Source organism: Oratosquilla oratoria, chromosome 26 (genome assembly GCF_046742065.1).
Source record: "Oratosquilla oratoria isolate Oo_2021 chromosome 26, ASM4674206v1, whole genome shotgun sequence".
In the NCBI taxonomy this organism is placed as follows: domain Eukaryota; kingdom Metazoa; phylum Arthropoda; class Malacostraca; order Stomatopoda; family Squillidae; genus Oratosquilla; species Oratosquilla oratoria.
Genome location: NC_134802.1, coordinates 54,524,569 through 54,543,676, shown reverse-complemented (window position 1 = coordinate 54,543,676; position 19,108 = coordinate 54,524,569). Strand labels below are relative to the sequence as shown.

General features: G+C 41.1%; 1 protein-coding gene across 1 annotated transcript; it reads right to left on the bottom strand.

The window, feature by feature from the left end:
• Window positions 1–208: 208 nt before the first annotated feature.
• LOC143039596 (uncharacterized) lies at window positions 209–16,070 on the bottom strand. Its single transcript, XM_076209835.1, has 7 exons — window positions 15,498–16,070; window positions 9,704–10,238; window positions 8,835–9,080; window positions 8,280–8,467; window positions 2,598–2,841; window positions 1,347–1,490; window positions 209–796 (listed from the first exon to the last, which is right to left on the bottom strand). The coding sequence occupies exons 1-6, from the start codon at window positions 15,645–15,647 to the stop codon at window positions 1,441–1,443; spliced, it is 1,413 nt and encodes a 470-aa protein (XP_076065950.1). The 5' UTR covers window positions 15,648–16,070; the 3' UTR covers window positions 209–796; window positions 1,347–1,440.
• Between the last annotated feature and the right edge of the window lie 3,038 nt (window positions 16,071–19,108).

The following is a 19,108-nucleotide window of genomic DNA, read 5'->3' as shown; positions in this document are numbered from 1 at the left end:
CTCGCTGGTCTAGACTTTGCAAATGATGCCGAGTATTTGGAATGTTCTGGAACTAAAATAATTTCTTTAAGAGGCTTTTGAAAAAAAAAATCGTCAATCTTGGAAATGAGATGTGTATATCGGATATCCTGGAAGTTAAACTGGAGTAAAATTGGACCATCACAATTTTTAGAAGTTTAGGTTAAGGGTGCAAATTTAAACACAGGTGATGCATTAAGAGTTATAATTGCAAAGTTCGAGTATTGCTGTACGTTTATTTGTTTTAGCGCAGGACCGAAAACTGAACAAGTTCTAAAGCGCCTTTTCAATCCACGCATATTCTTAGTTATTATACACTGTTATTCAAGTCCCCCCTATTTCCCAGTCTTAGGGAAATTAACCAGGAGATCTTATGGCCAGGAGAAAGTGTCCTGTTAGTTTCTGGGTAGGAAAAACTATCAAGCAAAATACATCTTCCGGCCTCATTGTTTGTAGATGTTTAGCTCGATTTGATCGCTTCACCCTGGTCACAATTAAAACCATCTTGTGTAATATGGGTTAAACATAGATGACACTTAACTACATGTGCACTGTACCATTCAGGTACCAGCTGTTCAACAAGCCAGATCCTCAGACCTTGCACCTACGTGGTGAGAAACACGGAAAAATTGCAATGTTGTTCTTGGGGGTCTGGCTCAACCTTTGTTCATTTTGTTGCCAAGTCATCCACGTTTCTTTCTGTCCCATTTGACGTGTTTTCCTTAGGTTATTTCCACGTGTTAGTTTCTTTTTCTGTGGCTGCCATCATGTATGTGGTCTGTAAATATATAAGGTTTTATTTTAGTGATGTTTCTCTCATCTATGTCTTAGATCGGACAACGTATTTTTCTGCTTTCAACAAAGAGAGCCAGAAAGCCTAATGAAGCTTGGAAAGACAATTTTCCTGTAAAGCATTACTCAAGAAGGGATGGAGACTAGAAAATACAAATATGAAATAAAATAAATTAACACAGATAGGACAACTAAACTAGCAGAATGAATTCATATAAATTAAGAATAGCAGAACATTTCTTGATTGTTTGTCAAACTGAACATTGAATTCTTGAAATGATCCATGTGAAGTCGCCCCAGTGCGATCTTTGTTTCTTCCATTTTATTTGATTTCGTCTTTCATTTCAGTGTTTCTTTCATTACGCGGTTGGCCATGTTTCTTCCTGCATCTAGATTAAATTGACCCTGACATTATGAAACCCTCATTCCCCGAATGGTTTGAATTAATTGAAGAAACATTCTCCATTCTGGAGTTACCAATTCCCAGTTTAGAATTAGATCGTACTTCCCCCAGCGACATACATAAAGTAGCATACCTGCATTCGTGGGATTATCTTGCTTCCTTCACATTGCCCTCGTTCTCATTTTCATGACTGGTGGAGGGGGGGCTTCGTGAACCGGTTATGAGCGTCAGTCGTATGGGTGAATGTGAGATCCCATGCTCACGGTGCTGTACGGGCCTGTAAGACAGAATACACAATAAAATTTGTTATTTTATCCAGTGACGGGCTAGCGTGTCGTTACATTGGCGGGGGGGGGGAAGCTCCACCTCGGCCCAAGGGACGCCCACCGACCACGCAGTTGAGTAAAACCGTTTGACTGTTGCAAGAGCTGGAAGCGTTCCTCAATTTTGGGTAGTGCGTTAACGTTCCTGGACTAGCGTTCCTCAGTTGTTTTTTCGCTCGGTGCGTTCCTGCGTTCTTGCGAACAATAGTGTTTTTGAGGAACGCATTTTCTTTTTTTTTGGGGGGGCGCTTTAATAGTTTGGGAGAGCTAACGCAGGAACGCACCGAGCGAAAGCATTTGAGGAACGCTATTCCCAAAATCGAGGAACGCGCCCAGCTCTGACTAATGCAAGACAATTTTATTCAGCTGGAAAGGGAGCCTTCCCATTCCGAATGGAACCCTCAGTTGTATAACAAAGTCGTCTTGCTGCCAACCAGAACAAAAGCCTTACAGTGCGCCAAAGTGCTGGAGGAAGTAATGTTGTTTCCCATAAAGACTCATTATAGTCAAAGTGACCTAACTTGAGCTCTTAGTGTGGCCAGAGGAAACCCCCATTGTTTACACATCTATCAATGACCTGCGCATGGTGATCTGTTTCTCTATTAGTCTGTATGTTATATATTATAACGATGTATAGCGTCAGCCCACTTGTTTTTGCCCGACATGTATAAATTAGGAGAGCCTAAGGAATAAGTGCAAAATCCATTGTCATCCAAAATTCTCTCCAGTACAGACTGAAATATACAGGGTGTTCTGTGGATCCATATACAAAATTCTATTTATCACTGTTATTTAATATATATATATATATATATATATACCTTGCGTATAAAACTAAAGTTCTGTTAGATCTTTTCTTGTTAATTTAAAAAAAATGGGGCTGACATTAAATAAGTACCAAATTACATATATAATAATAAAAAAATGCCTACATATCCAGACTCTTTGGAACACCCTGTATATTTTATCTATTAACCTAGTGTGCATCAATATAATTTGATTTAATTCGAAGTCCATTGAGCGCGCACGTTCGTATTTCCACCGACCCTTCGCCTGTTTACCTGAGGCACTGGAAGAATTCAAATTTTGAGCGGTTGTGGAGCCGTGTCGGATCCGGCGCCAAGCCACGATGACACCGACCGCAATTAGGATCAGGATGACGGCGAAGACCACAAGAAACGTAGTGGAAGTCCTGTGGGTACAGTATTTGGTGATGTATTTGTCCACCATCAAGACCTCATCGCCCTCGTACAGGCAGTCGTTCTGGTGGAACCATTGGCTGTAAATCTTGTCACGTAAGAGATCCTGAGAAAAGAAATTTGCAAATGGGTAACTTGATTTAGAGTTTCTGTTGTATTTGTTTGGTATTCATGTGTGCGAATATTTGTGTAAGGGTATCTGTGATCCTAATTTCAGGAGCACTTGTTACCTAAGAGCTTCTGAAAATAGAGAAAATTTATAAATATTTTATTTCCAGCTTTATATTGTACCCGTGTAATATATATGTGAGCGAATGTTAATGAAGACGTATTTGTTTCCATGTTTATATATATATATATATATATATATATATATATATATATATGTATATATATATTTATCTTATTTATTTACAAAGGATTACAAAGGCAAAGCATGCCGACAGGAGACCTTTTGATCCATATCTAGGTCGGATGCAAAAAAAAAAAAAAAAAAAAAAAAAAAAAAAGTATTAATAATAAATTAAAACTATAACAATGTAAATAACAATTAAAATACATAAATAAATGCATTGGTATAGTTGAATAACAAACAAACAGGTAAATAGTAAATGATAATAAATTGACATATAACTAATAATAAATGAAAATCAGACAGACAAATTATAACAAAACAAAAACAAATAATATAACATAAATTATAATAATTACAGCATCTTACTTAGGTATTTATCTAAATGATTCTTAAAGCTTCGAACTGAACTACATTGCACTACCTGTGCAGGAAGTTTATTCCATTTATTAACTACACGGTTGGCAAAGTTGTTTCTACCTACTTCCAAATTGAATCTATTTCCGGACAGTTTGAGACCATTGTTTCTTGTCTGATTCTCATTCAATGTGAAAATTTGGTCACTTTTGATGTTGTCAATTCCCTTTAAAATCTTAAAGACCTGTATCAAGTCACCTCTGAGTCTACGCTTTTTTAGGGAAAACAGATTCATGTGCTTAAGTCGATTTTCGTATGATTTATTTTTGATATTTGGAATCAGTTTTGTGGCTCGCCGTTGTACTTTTTCCAGTCTGTCAATGTCTTTAATGAGATTCGGTGACCATACGGAAACAGCATATTCCAAATGTGGACGAACTAACGATTTATATAGCTTGTTAATGAGTGATGGACTTTTGAAATCAAAAGATCGCGCAATCAATCCCAGAATCTTATTTGCTTTCTCAGAGGCTGAAATACACTGCTTGGATGATTTGAGGTCGTTACTGATAATTACGCCGAGATCTTTTTCACTATCCACTTTTGTTAACGAATTTCCAAATAACTTGTAATCGTACTTGCTGTTATTTTTACCTATGTGCATTACCTTGCATTTACTTGTGTTAAATTTCATTAGCCACTTTTCAGACCATTGCTGTAATTTATCTAAATCTTCTTGAATATCTAATTGGTTTGAGTGATCATTTGCCACTCCGCACAGTTTTGTATCATCAGCAAATTTGGAAACAGTAGATTTTAGTCCATGGTCTATATCATTTATATATACTATGAATAGAAGTGGCCCAAGAACGGAACCCTGAGGAACTCCACTTGCAACACTTTTCCATCCAGAAGTTTTTCCATTTAAAACAACTCTCTGTTTTCGACCTTTCAACCAATTACTAGTCCAACCTAATAGGCTACCACTTATTCCATGCAAAGCTAATTTAGTAAGTAGTCTTTCGTGTGGGACGGTATCAAAAGCTTTTGCAAAGTCTAGATATATTAAATCTATATTGTTTCTTTTGTCAAAATTCGAGACAACTGTGTTGTAGAATTCGAGTAAGTTAGTCACGCAAGAACGTTTCCGTCTGAAACCATGTTGGCTATCATTTATCAAACGGTTACTTTCTAAATGATATTCGATAGCATCTCTGATGATAGTTTCCATTATTTTTCCTACGATCGAAGTCAAACTAATAGGCCTATAGTTATTTTGTTTCTTTTTGTCACCTTTTTTGAATATGGGAGTAACGTTAGCTAGCTTCCATTCTCTTGGGACATCTCCGGATATGATGGATTTCTTGAAAATAATTTCTAATGGAACAACAATCTCATTTTTCATTTCCTTTAAGATTCTTGGATGCCAACCGTCAGGCCCTGGTGTTTTATTAACTTTGAGTTTGTCTATACACCTTTTAATTGTTTCTTTTGTTATATTTACCGTAGTGAGTAAGTTTACCCCAGACTTTTCACAGGTTTCAGTTTGGAATTCACTTTGAGGTGTTTCGTTTACGAATACCGAGCTAAAATAATTGTTTAAGAGATTACACATTCCTTCATTTGAATATTCAAGTTGACCGTCAGCAGATAATAGTGGACCAATGTGATTCCTAACAACCTTTTTATCTCTAATGTAACTATAGAATTCTTTGGGATTCTCTTTGGATTTCTCAGCGATGTTCATTTCGTATTGTCGTTTTCTTTTTCTTATTGTCTTTTTTAAATCTCTCTGTATTGATACATAACTTTCATAGTCATTAGATGCACCCGAGCACTTATATTTCTTATAAGCCTGTCTCTTTTTAGCAATACTTTTTTCAGTTTCTTTGTCGAGCCACTTTGGGCGAGCCTGATTTGGGGGACGTCTGTCCTTAAAAGGAATGTAAGTTTGAATCATCTTAGTGAGCGTATTTTGAAATATTTCCCACATCTGATCTACAGGCCTTTCGTTTAATTTTGCCTCCCAATCTGTAAGCTGAAGCTCCTGACGTAGTTCTATGAACTGGGCTTTACTGAAATCGGGTATTTTAGAAGCACAAGTATCTATTCTAAAATTGTTTAGGAGTTTGAATCTGACTAAGTTGTGATCGCTATTTGCAACAGATTCACCGACTTCTACATCAGTTGCCATGCTTTCGCGGCTAGTGATCAATAAATCGAGTAAGTTTCCATATCTTGTGGGCTCTTTTACATGCTGAATTAAGTAATTGTCACCAAGAAAATCAATCAAGCGACTACCTATATGGCCATGTTCAAGGGTCAGCCAATCAATGTCAGTAAAATTGAAATCACCCATTATCAATAAATCCCGGTTGCAGAAACTAGACAGTTCTTGAAATAACAGTTTGTCGTCTGCTAATGATAATGTCTTTGGCCTATATATTACACCTATATTCATTTTTTGTCCATTTGTTTGGGTTAACTCAACCCACAAACTGTCATATGCATCCTGTTTCACTTTCTCTAAAACACAAGCATGAACATTGTTTTTAACGTACAATAGAACACCCCCACCTTTCTTGTGGTTTCTATCCTGATGAAAGTGTTTAAATCCCGCAATATTAAATTCAGCTTCGAACTCTGTACCATTTAACCATGTCTCAGTTATTCCTATCATATCGAGATTTTCGCTTTTGACATACGCCTGTATTTCTTGAAATTTGTTCCTAATACTACGAGCATTAAAGTACATAGTTTTAAGAAACTCCTGATTATTTCTTTTTGCCACATTTTGAGTTTCAATATCATGTCTTATATTATCATTTTGTTTTTTATTTATGCCTTGCTCTATATTATTATTATTTGGTCCTTCATTGACATTCAATGCCTCATTAACATTTCTCCTATCAAAATTAACATTTCCCCCATCACGGACATCTGGTCGATTACGGTCATCCGATCTATTTTGTACATTTTGTCCCCCTACGTCACCGTGATTCACGCCGGCCTCCCGTCGTTCAGTGACATTATGTCCGGCATCCCTTTCTAAAATTATATTTTGTCCTCCAGTGACATTATATCCTACCGTGATATTTTTTCCTCCACTATAATTACATCCCATCGTGATCTTTTGTCTTCCACTGTCATTACATCCTATCTTGATATTTTGGCCTTCATTGACATTCTGTCCGGTATCTCTTCCTAAAATTATATTTTGTTCGTCACTGACATTATATCCTACCGTGATATTTTCTCCTCCATTATCATTACATCCTATCGTGATATTTTGTCCACCACTATCATTATTTCCCATCGTGATCTTTTGTCCTCCACTGTCATTACATCCCATTGTGACATTTTGTCCTAAGACATTACATCCTAATGTGTCATTTCGTCCTCTAGCGATATTACATCCTATCATGATATTTTGGCCTTCATTGACATTCTGTCCGGTATCCCTTCCTAAAATTACATTTTGGCCTTCAATGACATTATATCCTACCGTGATATTTTCTCCTCCATTATCATTACATCCTATCGTGATATTTTGTTCTCCTTTATCATTACTTCCCATCGTGATCTTTTGTCCTCCACTGTCATTATATCCCATTGCGACATTTTGTCCTATGACATTATATCCTAATGTGACATTTCGTCCTCTAGCGACATTATATCCTAAAATTATATTTTGTCCTATACTTGTACATTGTTCTACATTAATGCTATACTCTACACTGTTTTCCCAAGTACATTCTATTTCCCCTTCCCTTTGGCCTTCTACCCTAAAAAAGGAGCTGGTTCATTACAAACTCCCACAATGAGGTTTGTAAGAACATCTTTGCCTCTGCGGGTAAGGTGGATCCCATCAGAAGCGTAAAGGTCATGGCGCCTAGAAAAGAGATACCAAGGATCAAGAAAGTGGTATCCCAATTGTGTGCACAACTGCGATATCCTATCATTGATCCCTATGGCTCTACTGTTCCAACACGAACCTGCGTAGATCCTCGGGAGGATCCCACAGACTACGTGACGGCTCCCACGTTCCTTCATCTCCTGAAGGAGGACCTTGTAATTCCGAACAAGCTCCTCTGATCTCACCCTACCTACATCGTTACTACCCGTATGTACAATCGTAACCGTGTTCTTCCGTCCTTGCTCCCTGATGGACCGGGTACAATCAACGATCCCACGGCCCGGTTGACATACAAGCTTGCAACGTCGCTTAGTCTTTCGCTGCAGGATGTCGTCATAGCCTCGAACCATGGAGACTGTAAATGCCTATTGTTGTGTGATGGAGCCATAGTATTTTGCAGCCCTAGGAATAAAGTAACTGGGTCATTGGGATGACTGTCTACAAAAGGTAACAGACTGCGAGGTTCGAACTTTGGTTAATATGACTGGATTTACTGCGGGAGCCTGCAAACCCACTCAGCCTCAAGAGCCTTTCCGTCACCACGAAGACTTTTGTCACACTTCGTACATTTTGTTGCAGACGTCTGTGTATGATTGGCCCAGAAGCGCCTCGGCCCCGTTTAATTGCCCCCCCCCCCCTCCGCGCGCCAGTTTAAACCGGAATTGTCCCCCTCGATTGCATCACAACATCGGCCGGAAATCCGCAAAAGAAAGCCTCACAATGACAAGCCAAGGTTTTTTTTTTTTTTTTTTTTGTCAGTCGATTTTACTCAGCTTGGAAGACCCCCTCCCCCCTTCCCAGGCCGATAAGGAGTTAATGGGAGAGGATGGGCGTTGGGAAATGTTACCCGATAGATTATGGAACAAAACGCTAGTAGCAGCGATGTAATACGACGCCCGGGCCTGGGTGTTCGAATTACCTGATAGGTCTGCTCCTGGAGCCCGATCCCGTACGTGATGTCCTGTGTGATGTTGCAGGAACATTCCCGCTCAAACACGTTTCCCTTGATCACGACCGCGTCCGACTGAAGGCCGGTGTGGAGTTGAAGGGAGGCGAGGTAATAGTTGTAGATGTGATTGTTGTCGAAGAACAGAGTTGCCTCGGGATCTGGAACGCACAACCATTGTAACTTTTTTTTTTCATATCCGACATATCTCCTGTTGTCATGCTTTCTTTGTAATATTTAAAAAAAATCACTGATGAAAAATGTAGTAACACATTTATAAATCACTACTAATACCACAGTCGGAGCAGAAGAAAAGACTGGAGACGGGTTCTCTATATATTTCGGCTGCTAACTGCAGTCCTCTTCAGTAGTGCAAGGTTGCAGTTAGCAGTTGAAAAATATAGACAACCCGTCGTTTCTTCTGCTCCGACTTCGGTATTAGTTGTGATTTGAGAAAACGTTGGTGCCTACTAGCGCATGGCCGCATATTAATAACACAGATCGGAATGATTCGTGCAAGGGAATCACCTTTTGCATACAGGGATTTGAAAGCGTATGGCTTCAGATCCTTGAAAGTGTTGTAAGCCAGAGTGATTCGGGACATCCCGGTGACGTTGAGGCCTAGGTCTGTTACAATGTCGAAGGTGTTGTTCCGAATGTCCACCAGGCCTTCCGTCCACAGGACGAAGGGCGACGACCGAAGGCGAGAGAAGGCGTTGTCCGAAATGTTCGTATGGCCCTTGAAGTCACCCACGAAGGCTTTGGAAACAGGACCTGGAAAAGAAAGTATTGGAAGGTTATAAAACGTAGATTTAGGGATGAGAATATACAATGTGTCCATACATATTGCGTTTGCCCGCGCGCAGAATCCACTAGGGGGGAAATGAAAAACAAACAAGCGGAAACAGGCATTTTCGTTTATGTTGACATTTCCAAGATACAGTAGAAATACTGTAATTCCTGTCTCTGTGTACCTTGACAATGTCAATATATTTGAAAACCCATGGGGGTCCCATTCATTTGTTTATGATTCTTTTGGTTTCTTAGTCACAGCAAATTCAATGTCTTTCACAAACGTTGTAACGAATCCTGTGCATTTTATTCTGGTCAAACTCCAGGTGGTTTTATTCTGTTCAGCCGAGAAGACTTCTTGATCTGAATGAATTATGTAACCATTCCTATGAAACTAGATGAATTCTGGGTCTGAATGTGTTATATATGTATGGATATGCATGGCACATACACAGTATATTATGTAACGTGAGATATAGTGAATTTCTATTGCGTATCAAAATAATAGATGGGTAGATAAGTAGATTAATGAAGTGCTGAATGCGTGAACATAAAATACATCAGTAATGAGACTTTTTATCTCCATTGGATTTTGTTATATGTACCTTGAAAGTCGTTCCCATGCAATCTGAATACTGACTCCGGATTTTGCCCTTGGAAAGTGAAGGCGTTTCTTTGTATATACATAAAACTGGAATCCACAATCGTCAGGTTTCCACTTAGATTTATGTCGAAAGCATATAACCTCGTGTCGTTGAAACTTGACTCTTGGAGCTCTAAGTTTTCAACGGACAGGTCCTGCATGGCATGCCTCTCGATGAGTCCGATGTTGCTTTTCTCAATCTTGAGAGAAAACTTCGGGTTTGAAGTCTCTGAGGAAGTAGGAGAGGGTCGGTCACGTTGTGCGAACGTGTCACTAGGGATCAGCTGCACAGTGGTGTTGGTCAGGCTGCAGCTGACTGCGGCAGTTTGGTTAGCGACGAGGAAGGAGTGTTTGTGTAGAACGAGTTGGCCCACGTTGACTGCGGTGAATTGGACTCCGGTGTTCTCGAAGGCTCGTGGCGAGACTTCGACAGTCCCGCAGTCTTGCACGAGGACCTTACCGACTCTGCCACTGCCTCTGTTGGTCAGGTTTATGTCCTGTCAAAGATAAGAAAAATAATAAAATGTCATTATTTCACTTTATTCGTCACCTATAATTAGAGTTCATAAATCCGTCGACTGGGTATAGATTTATTGTGCTAAGTGATGGTGTGAAGTCAGTGAACTGAATACATGCATGTTATCCGAAACCCGAGATTTAAACAAGTTACAATTCAGATCAAATATAGATATGAATATAGCCTCCTTAATCAATGCTATGACCTTCAGAGGTATCCTAAAAGTTAGTATGTTTTCTTAAAGGTGCACTGATGGAATATGGATAGATTTTTTTTTTAATTCTGGTATTTTGTTATATGTCCATGATAAGCTGAAGATTTTTATGTATGATAAAGTCAAGTGCATCTCATAGGATGAGGCACGACACTACACAGTGGACAATATAAAATGAAAATAAGTAAATAGAGCATTGACAAAATTAAAGATTATAATCATATCAATGGTAATGATGATAAATAGTAGTAGTAATTATGGTTATGGTAATAGTAAAGAATCGTAGGGAGCTCTGTTACGTAACTCCGCTTCCAGTGTGAAGGTACTGGAAAGACTCTGGAAACCCGTATGGCTCCGGACGTAGCAATCCCCTTCGCTGGGGTGATTCGCTTTGCGTATTTCGTTGCGGCAAACGCTAGGCGATTTCACCCAGGCAAGGGAAGGACCTCGTGCTGAAAGGGCGAATCCCTGTGCTTCCATTGTTATTATTTTATTTGTTTATTTTATATTTTTTCTGGGTAACACCAAATTATTTCAATCGAGTGAGTACATCATCAGAACCCCTTACGGTCAAATATTCAGGGCTTCTTTGATTTTTGTTATCATGATTTTGTCAGCCTTGTGGGCTGCAAGTCCAGGCTAGATGTGATAAATAGCTAATAACTTAGAATAATTTCCCTCTTTGTTATCGGTCACACTTTTCAACACAGACCCCAGAAATGTTGAACGGACACATAAGCAGACAGTGAGAATCGGTACAATGTCAACAAATACTTGTGTGCGTCGAGTCATTAGGCGTCTACATATGTATGATGGTCCTGAACACATTATATATATATATATATATATATATATATATATACATACATACATACGTCCACATACCTATTATAAGAACGCATTGTGCCGAGTATTGCACCGAATCCCCCGAAGGACCCGGTGAGGCCGACGGATGAAGGTTTATGCCAAGGAAGCTCGTCGACACACGAGGGCACAGACAACCTTAAAAACCCGTATTAAGCTACTGTGATGAGGAACATAGGTTGTGTTGTTCCCCTGGGGATAGGCCGGTGAAACACAGGCACACTCGATGGCACAATGGTAGCGATCGCTGCAGCCACTACGGTGGTCCGGGTTCGAATCTCGCCCAGGGCTGAAATAATTTCAGTATTGGTGTACTGCGAGTCGTTACTCCAACTCTCGTGGGCGGGGAGTTAGGTGTATGTGTGAGTATAAGGTCACATCATTGCCCATAGATCGGTCATATATGAGCTCTTCGCTCTTCCGGGAGGGGAATAGGTGTCGATCACGAGTCCAACACATGATCCAAGACCATGGTGAATCACAGAGTAGATTGAACTTGGCAGTGGTGAACAGCACGCCCACGGGAAGGGCGTAGATTACACTGCCATGTGCCTTGAGGCGTGAAAATTCACCACTTCAAGATATCAGTTGTCACGTTCTAAAGGGTTACGGTACGGGCGCCCCACGTCTATTGTTAGCCACAACATCGCGAGGGACTCACGTTATTTCGTGTTGAATAATCGATGTGTTTTGGTCTGCTTGTCCGTCTGTTGTCCTTAGTACACAGCTGCTCTTCAAAATGGACAAAACTCACACTTTTTTTTTTTTTTTTTTTTTTTTTTTTTTACGCTGTCGACTTGGCCATCACGCAATAGTTTCATCTATTGATTCGGCTGGAGGGAAAATCAAATATACTGTATTTTGATATGTTATCATTTCAAGATGCATTGTATATGATTATTGTCTCTTTTGCAAAGAATGAGGCAGTCAGAGGCAGCTTTCCGTCTCCAGCTATGAAGTGGGGATCTTCGGCTGTATTCTTAAACACCAGACGATCCGGGGCTCCAAAAATTTGAATCAAAATTCGACCGCATTTCCTCTAAGCATACAGCTGTTCGTTGTCCTAGTGTGCAGTTTCGGGCCCCGAATTTTCGTTTAAGAATACGGCTTCTGGCGCAGAACATAAACGGCAACGGCAGTTAGTAGGCCTACCAAATGCAAACGGTGTGATTCACTATGGCCTTGGATCACGTGTTGGACTCGTGATCGACAGCTGTTACCCTCCCGAATGAGAGTTGGAGTGCCGGTTCACAGTGTAGCAATTCTGAAATTATTTCATCCCTGGGCGGGAAGCGAACTCGGATCGCTGAAGTAGCGGTTGCGAACGCTACCACTACGCCGTCGAGCCGTGTGGAGATGACAGTTTGTAAAGAAGTGCCACAAGGATTTGGCGAAAGACAAATTCATTTATTTGTCTGAGGAAGAGACCTAGCTGTGTCCTAATCTATCTAGGTTCAAGGTTCTCGACCTATTTTCACGTGTTCCCCGCACTTATGAATTGCTGTTCTTTAGCCTCCTGGAGGAGACCAAAATAGAGGAAGTGGAATTGGGCAGTTAAGTTAGTGCGAACGACTGATAAGCGATGGAGCAAGTGTATTACTGATTGGACGCCTCGAGATGGAAAACGTGGAAGAGGGAGACCAGGCAGAAGGTGAAGAGACGAGATGGAGAAGTTTGCAGGAGTGACGTGGCAGATGTTGGCGCGATCGTGCGAATCATGGAATGCTATGAAAGAGGCAATTGATTGAACCTTCTGGAGATGACTTCAACGCTTAATTTAATAATTTTGCATCCACTAAATAGTAGCTTTCGATTGGCGACTCATTGGGTCTCCACGGAGCACAGGTTGAGAACGACTGATCTAGATCATATCTCGAACACTTTTGAGATTACATCTAGGTCGTCTGGTTCATTCCCGGTGCTCCCCTCAGCTGAATAAAAGCTTCGACCGACGCCCTCGATAATCATGAGGTTCTTTGCGACGCTCACCGTGTCGCGCTGTCGCATTCTGCGATGTCGTAACAAAGGTACTTCCTTACGTCGACCATTTACGATGTGGGAACAGGTCTTATGTCGTAAAACTACGACCCGGAGAAGGGAGTTGGCCACAGATCCCTATGGAAGACATTGATCATTGTGGTACTTATGAGTGTAAACAACTGCACATTGAAGCCCCCAGTCACGCCAAGCTTACGATCTGTTTCCGACCACCTTTGACGGTGGCACTTTTGTTTTTCTCATGGTTAGCGCCAGGTGGCTATTTCATATTCATCTTCATGGCGAGGGAGGAGGGGGAAATTCATTCCGATTGCATTGCCTTGAATTCTTTTTATAAACAGAAGAACAATACAAATCAGCCTGGTCGACGGTGGCCGGAACCAAGTCGTAAGTTTGGTGTGACTGGGACCTAAAGTTACATTTTCCATTGCGAACACCATACGAAGTGGACAACCCTCATGTGGTGTTGGTGGTGGAAACTGATGTCTGTGAAGAAGTTGTCCACTCACTGCAGGATGACACTTCTCCTTTTATCATGACTTTGACCAAAACTATACCGATTAAGCTCTCGAGGTTAACCCTTTTATTATAGTCGAACGACTCAAGGGACAAAAGGTTAACCGGAAGAGGATTAGTCCTCTGACATATGTGTCTGTTTGACCTAGATGATTAAAATCGCCTAGCGAAACCTCAATAAAGGAAGCCTTCGTTCTGCAAGAGGTAGATACAGCTCCAACCCCGTATATTGCAATTAAGTAAACACGCAAACACACACATACGACTCGACGGCGAAGTGGTACCATTCGCAACCGCTAATCCAGCGGTCCGAGTTCAATTCCCGCCGTGGCTGAAATGATTTCAGAATCACTGGACTGCGAGCCGGTACTCCAACTCTCGTGGGCATGGAGTTGGTGGTGTGTGTATGTAAGGTCACAACATTACCCATAGATCGGGCATGTATGAGCTCTGAGCTCTGGGAGGGTAATAGCTGTTGATCACGAGTCCAGCACGTGATCCAACACCGTGGTTATTCACATCCACATACGGCTTGGTGTAGGGATATCTGCCAACACTGCAGATCCGAGGTCGCACCTTGCTTAGGGCAAGGGAACGTCGAAAAAATATATAATATTGATAAGTAGATAAATAAATAAATAGAAAAATATAATATAAATAATAATAAATAAAATAACGAATAATTAATAAATAGAAAAATAAATAAATAGGTAAAATTAAATAACAAACAGGTAAGTAGTAAATAATGATAAATGATAATCAATCAATGATAAACAAATAATATCGAATAAATGGCAGGCATTACAGCATCTTGCTTTGGTGTTTAAACGAGCCTTAAAGCTTCGAACTGAACTACATTGCACTGCCTCTGCAGGAAGTTTGTTCCATTCATTAACTACACGGTTGGCGAAGTTGTTTCTAGCCATTTCCAAATTAAATCTATTTCCTGGCAGTTTAAGATCATTATTTCTTGTCGGATTCTCATTCAGTGTGAAAAATTTGTCACTTTTGATGTTGTCAGTTCCCTTTAGAATCTTAAAGACCTGTATCAAGTCACCTCTAAGTCTACGCTTTTTTAGGGAAAACAGATTCATATGTTTTACTTGATAGTCGTTTGATTTGTTTTTTATATCTGGAATAGATTTTTTGGCTTGCCGTTGTACTTTTTCCAATCTGTCAATCTGAGAAAAGGGATAATGTTTGACGTGTTTGTAAGGTCACGACATTACCCATCAATCAGTCAATCAATCAAATCAGCCATCCCGAGTCCACTGCTGAACATTACCCATAAATCGGACTATATAAGCTCGTGAACTCACATCTTGGAGGGTGATATGTGTCGATCACAAGTCCAGCACGTGATCCGAAGCCATGGTGAATCACACGCATACACAGACGTGAGCGCGAGCACACACACACACACACACACGAACAAAGTGGTGTGTACGTGTATGCGCGAGTATAAGGTCACAGCATTACCCATATATCGGACATTATATGAGCTTTAGGCTCTCATTCGGGAGGATAAGAGCTATCATGAGACCAGCACGTGATCTAAAACCATGGTGAATCACACCCCGCACGCAAGTATGCACATATATATTTTCACACACATATATACACTCACACACACATCTCGGGACTCACCCGACCATTGCAAATACAAGTAATGGCATCCTCGAAGCACTTGCAGAAGTGAGGAAGGTGGTCCTTGCAAGGATCGCCCGTCTCGAAGATTATCTTGTCCGCAAGGGAGGGAAGAATCAGGTACAAGAAGGCCAGGCCTAGCGGTCGCATGCTTGCTGATCCTTGAATTACTCAACACGCCACTGTACCACCGAGCAAACTAAGAACAGTCTCGCCGTTATGCGTTGCTCCGCTCGTTTGTTGATTTGGCTAGTCCCTCTACCGTCTTGCTCCCCTTAAAGGTACGCGCTATTTTGAAGGTGAACTTCCGACGGGACGGTTCCTCTGTTGCAATCGCAGTTCGAATCCCCACATGAACCCGTTTCCTCCTCCCTGAGCGTCAGTTCCGCTTGTTGACGTGATCCCCGGAGCGTGCGCGCGCAGAAGCGGTTGGGGGGTCGGCGAAGACTCGTTTACGTAAATACACATGAAGGACTAATGTGCTGTCACAATGAGAAGAGCGGATCCTGTCGCAGGTGGAGAGATAAGGAGGCACTCGATACCTCCATGCCTTTGACCGCTGTGACTGAACGTCCGGTGGAAACTTTCCAAGAGCGTCAGCTACTCCGGTCGACGTTATGACGTCAAGTCGGTCGGGAATGTACTTTTACGCGCCCACGAGCTTCCCTCTCGGGCACGCATTCGCACTGACATGGTGTAACACTGACTTTTGTCAAAATGTTTACCCACTGAATAGAATCGAATGTAGTTCAGTTGAATTAAACCTAACCTTTTAACAAACAAAGCGAACACCCTTTGCTGCTGACAAAACACAGAACTGTAAATAGACGAATTAATTGGAAAGTAGACTAATGCATAAACAAATAGATAAATGGAAAATAATTTTATTAATGAGTAGGCATGTCAAAGAACCACTTTGCAGTGCGGATACAAGTAGACCTAACCTTATCCGATGTAATTAATCAGAAGATTAATTCACACTGAAGGAACCGTATCTTGTCTCCCCAATAAGAGGTCTTCAACTCTCTTACGTACGACCCAGATTTCTATTCCGAATGGTAAGAATACTGTATCAAACATTATCCCCTGGGGAAAAAAATAATAATAATATTTGACTGACGCCAGGTATGGTTGCGCTGAAGAAGCGTAAAACGAAACCGGTCAGGGAAAAAACTCGAAACTCAAATCTAGACCCATGTTTCTTCTTCCACCTTTCTCGACTTGTCAAATTGCCTCAACAGTACTATATTATCTTTATTCTGGTTGGCGCCAGGCGATTTTATTAATATGGGTGACATTATCTTGACCATTTTCTTCAGGGTGGTGGTGTACTTAATTGATTTTAGTCTGGCTAGCCAGATGTTTTTATTCAGTCGAGATGATCTGGGGGTTTTGTTCTTGTTAACACATGAATATATTACTCAGCTTAAGGCAAGGGATCACTTAACAAAGGTCTTACAAAGGTCATCTTTGTCCCCCTGTTTTATATAATGTAGGTTTTCTTCTTGCATTTCACGTGTGATAAACTTAATGGTCGTAACTCGATTAGAGGTGAGTTGGATGATGTGGTTTGTTCGGCTGTACCTTTCTTATCCAACAGAGACAAATAGTCGCAGGGTAGGGAGTGTCCAGATGGGACGGTTTTTTTTTTTTTTTTTTTTTTTTTTTTCTTCTTCTTCTTCTTCTTCTTCTTCTTCTTCTTCTTCTTCTTCTTCTTCTTTTTCACTTTTCATTTTAATTTTTCAATTTTTTTTTTTCTTTTAATTCTTCTTTTTCATTCGTTCTTTACAAACAGGCAAGGATAAGCAAAGCTTTTAACCACAGGAATCCTGCGGTTACTCTTTGTCGTCAGATATCTCATCTCTCTTTTAAGTTTCTCCGCTCATTTTGGACGTGAGACATCATTTATGCGATTTATTTTCATTCGCACCTAACAGTTTTATTCAGGTGGATTGATTGTGGACCCCAAACTGTCTCAGTTAATCCCATCATTCAGGAAACTCCCCACTGGACGACGCCACACGATTCCATTCGGGTCACGGGGGCTCTCCAGCTCTAAGGTTTTATGGATTTCAGACATGAATGTAGCGTGTGCGTGTGCCATCTGGCCATCCCACTTTAAAGGAGGAAATGACCTTTGACGTATATGGACTAGGAGCTCAAACTCGAGACGAAATGAAATCCACAAAACCCCGTTCTATGGTTTACCTTTAAGCTGTGAGGTGGGGGGGGAGATGGCTTCGGCCAGAAGGACATCTCATTTGATGAGGCTGTCTGTCTCTCAAGGAAATCTGCAGGAAGCTTAGACTCTCCCATCCCCGCCCACCTCTAATGGGATAAATCACAGGATCGTCGTGATCACGGGACCATTGTATAGTCACCAATAGGGTTGCCGACCATAAGGCTGGATCTGTCGTTACATTAGTTCGTGGTTGGTCTTGTCCGTTTCACCTCAGCCTGTGACATGGACCAGACCTCTTAGTCTGGTGTCACACCGTTGCAGCTTGTGTTGGCGACAACAGAGTCTCCCTTATGATTCATTAGACTCCAAAGGTTATGAGAGTCTTTGAACCGGGGGGAGGGGTGGGAGATGGTGGTCGTCCTTGTGTAAAATTGTTCTGTCTGTCGCCAGGTAATTTTATTAAGCTAATCGAACTTGCAAACATGATCTGGCTCCATCCGGCGTCGCCGCATAATGTGACACCGTTATTAGACTGAGAGGATCATAGATCGTCTTTCGCGATGGGACACAGGATCAGAACCATCAGTGGCCCCCGACACCTTACCAGAGGTATGATGAAATTTTGTGGATATATTTATTCATTTGTTTCTTTATTTGTTTATGCATGTATCTACTTATTTATTTGTTTATTTATTTGTTAGTTTATCTGTACAATTTACACCTGCGGACACATCACCAAAAAGGAATTTGGCTTCCCATCCATCTACTTTGAGTTGTTCAATTGAAACATATCGCAAATTGATTAATTCATTTATTTATATATTTGTTAATGATTCATTTATTATTCACAATTTATCATATATTATCTATTATTCATCAGTTATTATTTATCATGATGCTCACTGGCCAAGCGGGTTAGAGCGTCGCTACTTGCGACGGAGGTCGAGGTGACGGCGGTTCCATCCCTGCCGCCAGTGAGTTGGACCAAAGTCATCGTGCCTCTCAGGTCCATCTGGACTGACCGACCAGGCACTTGACGTTGCGCGAAAGGAAGGCCAGAAGTCGTCTCGTTAATCCCCAGCCACACCAAGCTTACGACCTGTTTCCGACCGCCTTCGACGGTGGCACTTTCTCATGGTTAGCGCCAGATGGCTATTTCATATTCATATTCATGACGGGGAGGAGGAGAGATTCATTCCAATACCATCCTTGTCTTGAATTCTTTTTATAAACAGAAGAAGAGCACAAATCAGCCTGGTCACCGGTGGTCGGAAATAGGTCGTAAGCTTAGTGTGACTGGGCCCTTACTGTATGCCCATCTTGGACCGGGAGGCTTCATTATCCAACATGACCACCCTTCCTTACCGGGTGATACTTGTCTTTTTACTCTGTCTGCCTCCAGGCGATTGTATTTCTAACCCTCGGATCT

What these genes read in the sequence shown, in the direction of transcription:
- LOC143039596 (XM_076209835.1), bottom strand. Translation starts at nt 15,647, where the DNA reads ATGCGACCGCTAGGCCTGGCCTTCTTGTACCTGATTCTTCCCTCCCTT. An exon ending in CTTGTATTTGCAATGGTCGG is followed by an intron (nt 10,239 to 15,497) that starts GTGAGTCCCGAG and finishes TATCTTTGACAG; the next exon opens with GACATAAACCTGACCAACAG. An exon ending in GCATGGGAACGACTTTCAAG is followed by an intron (nt 9,081 to 9,703) that starts GTACATATAACA and finishes TTTCTTTTCCAG; the next exon opens with GTCCTGTTTCCAAAGCCTTC.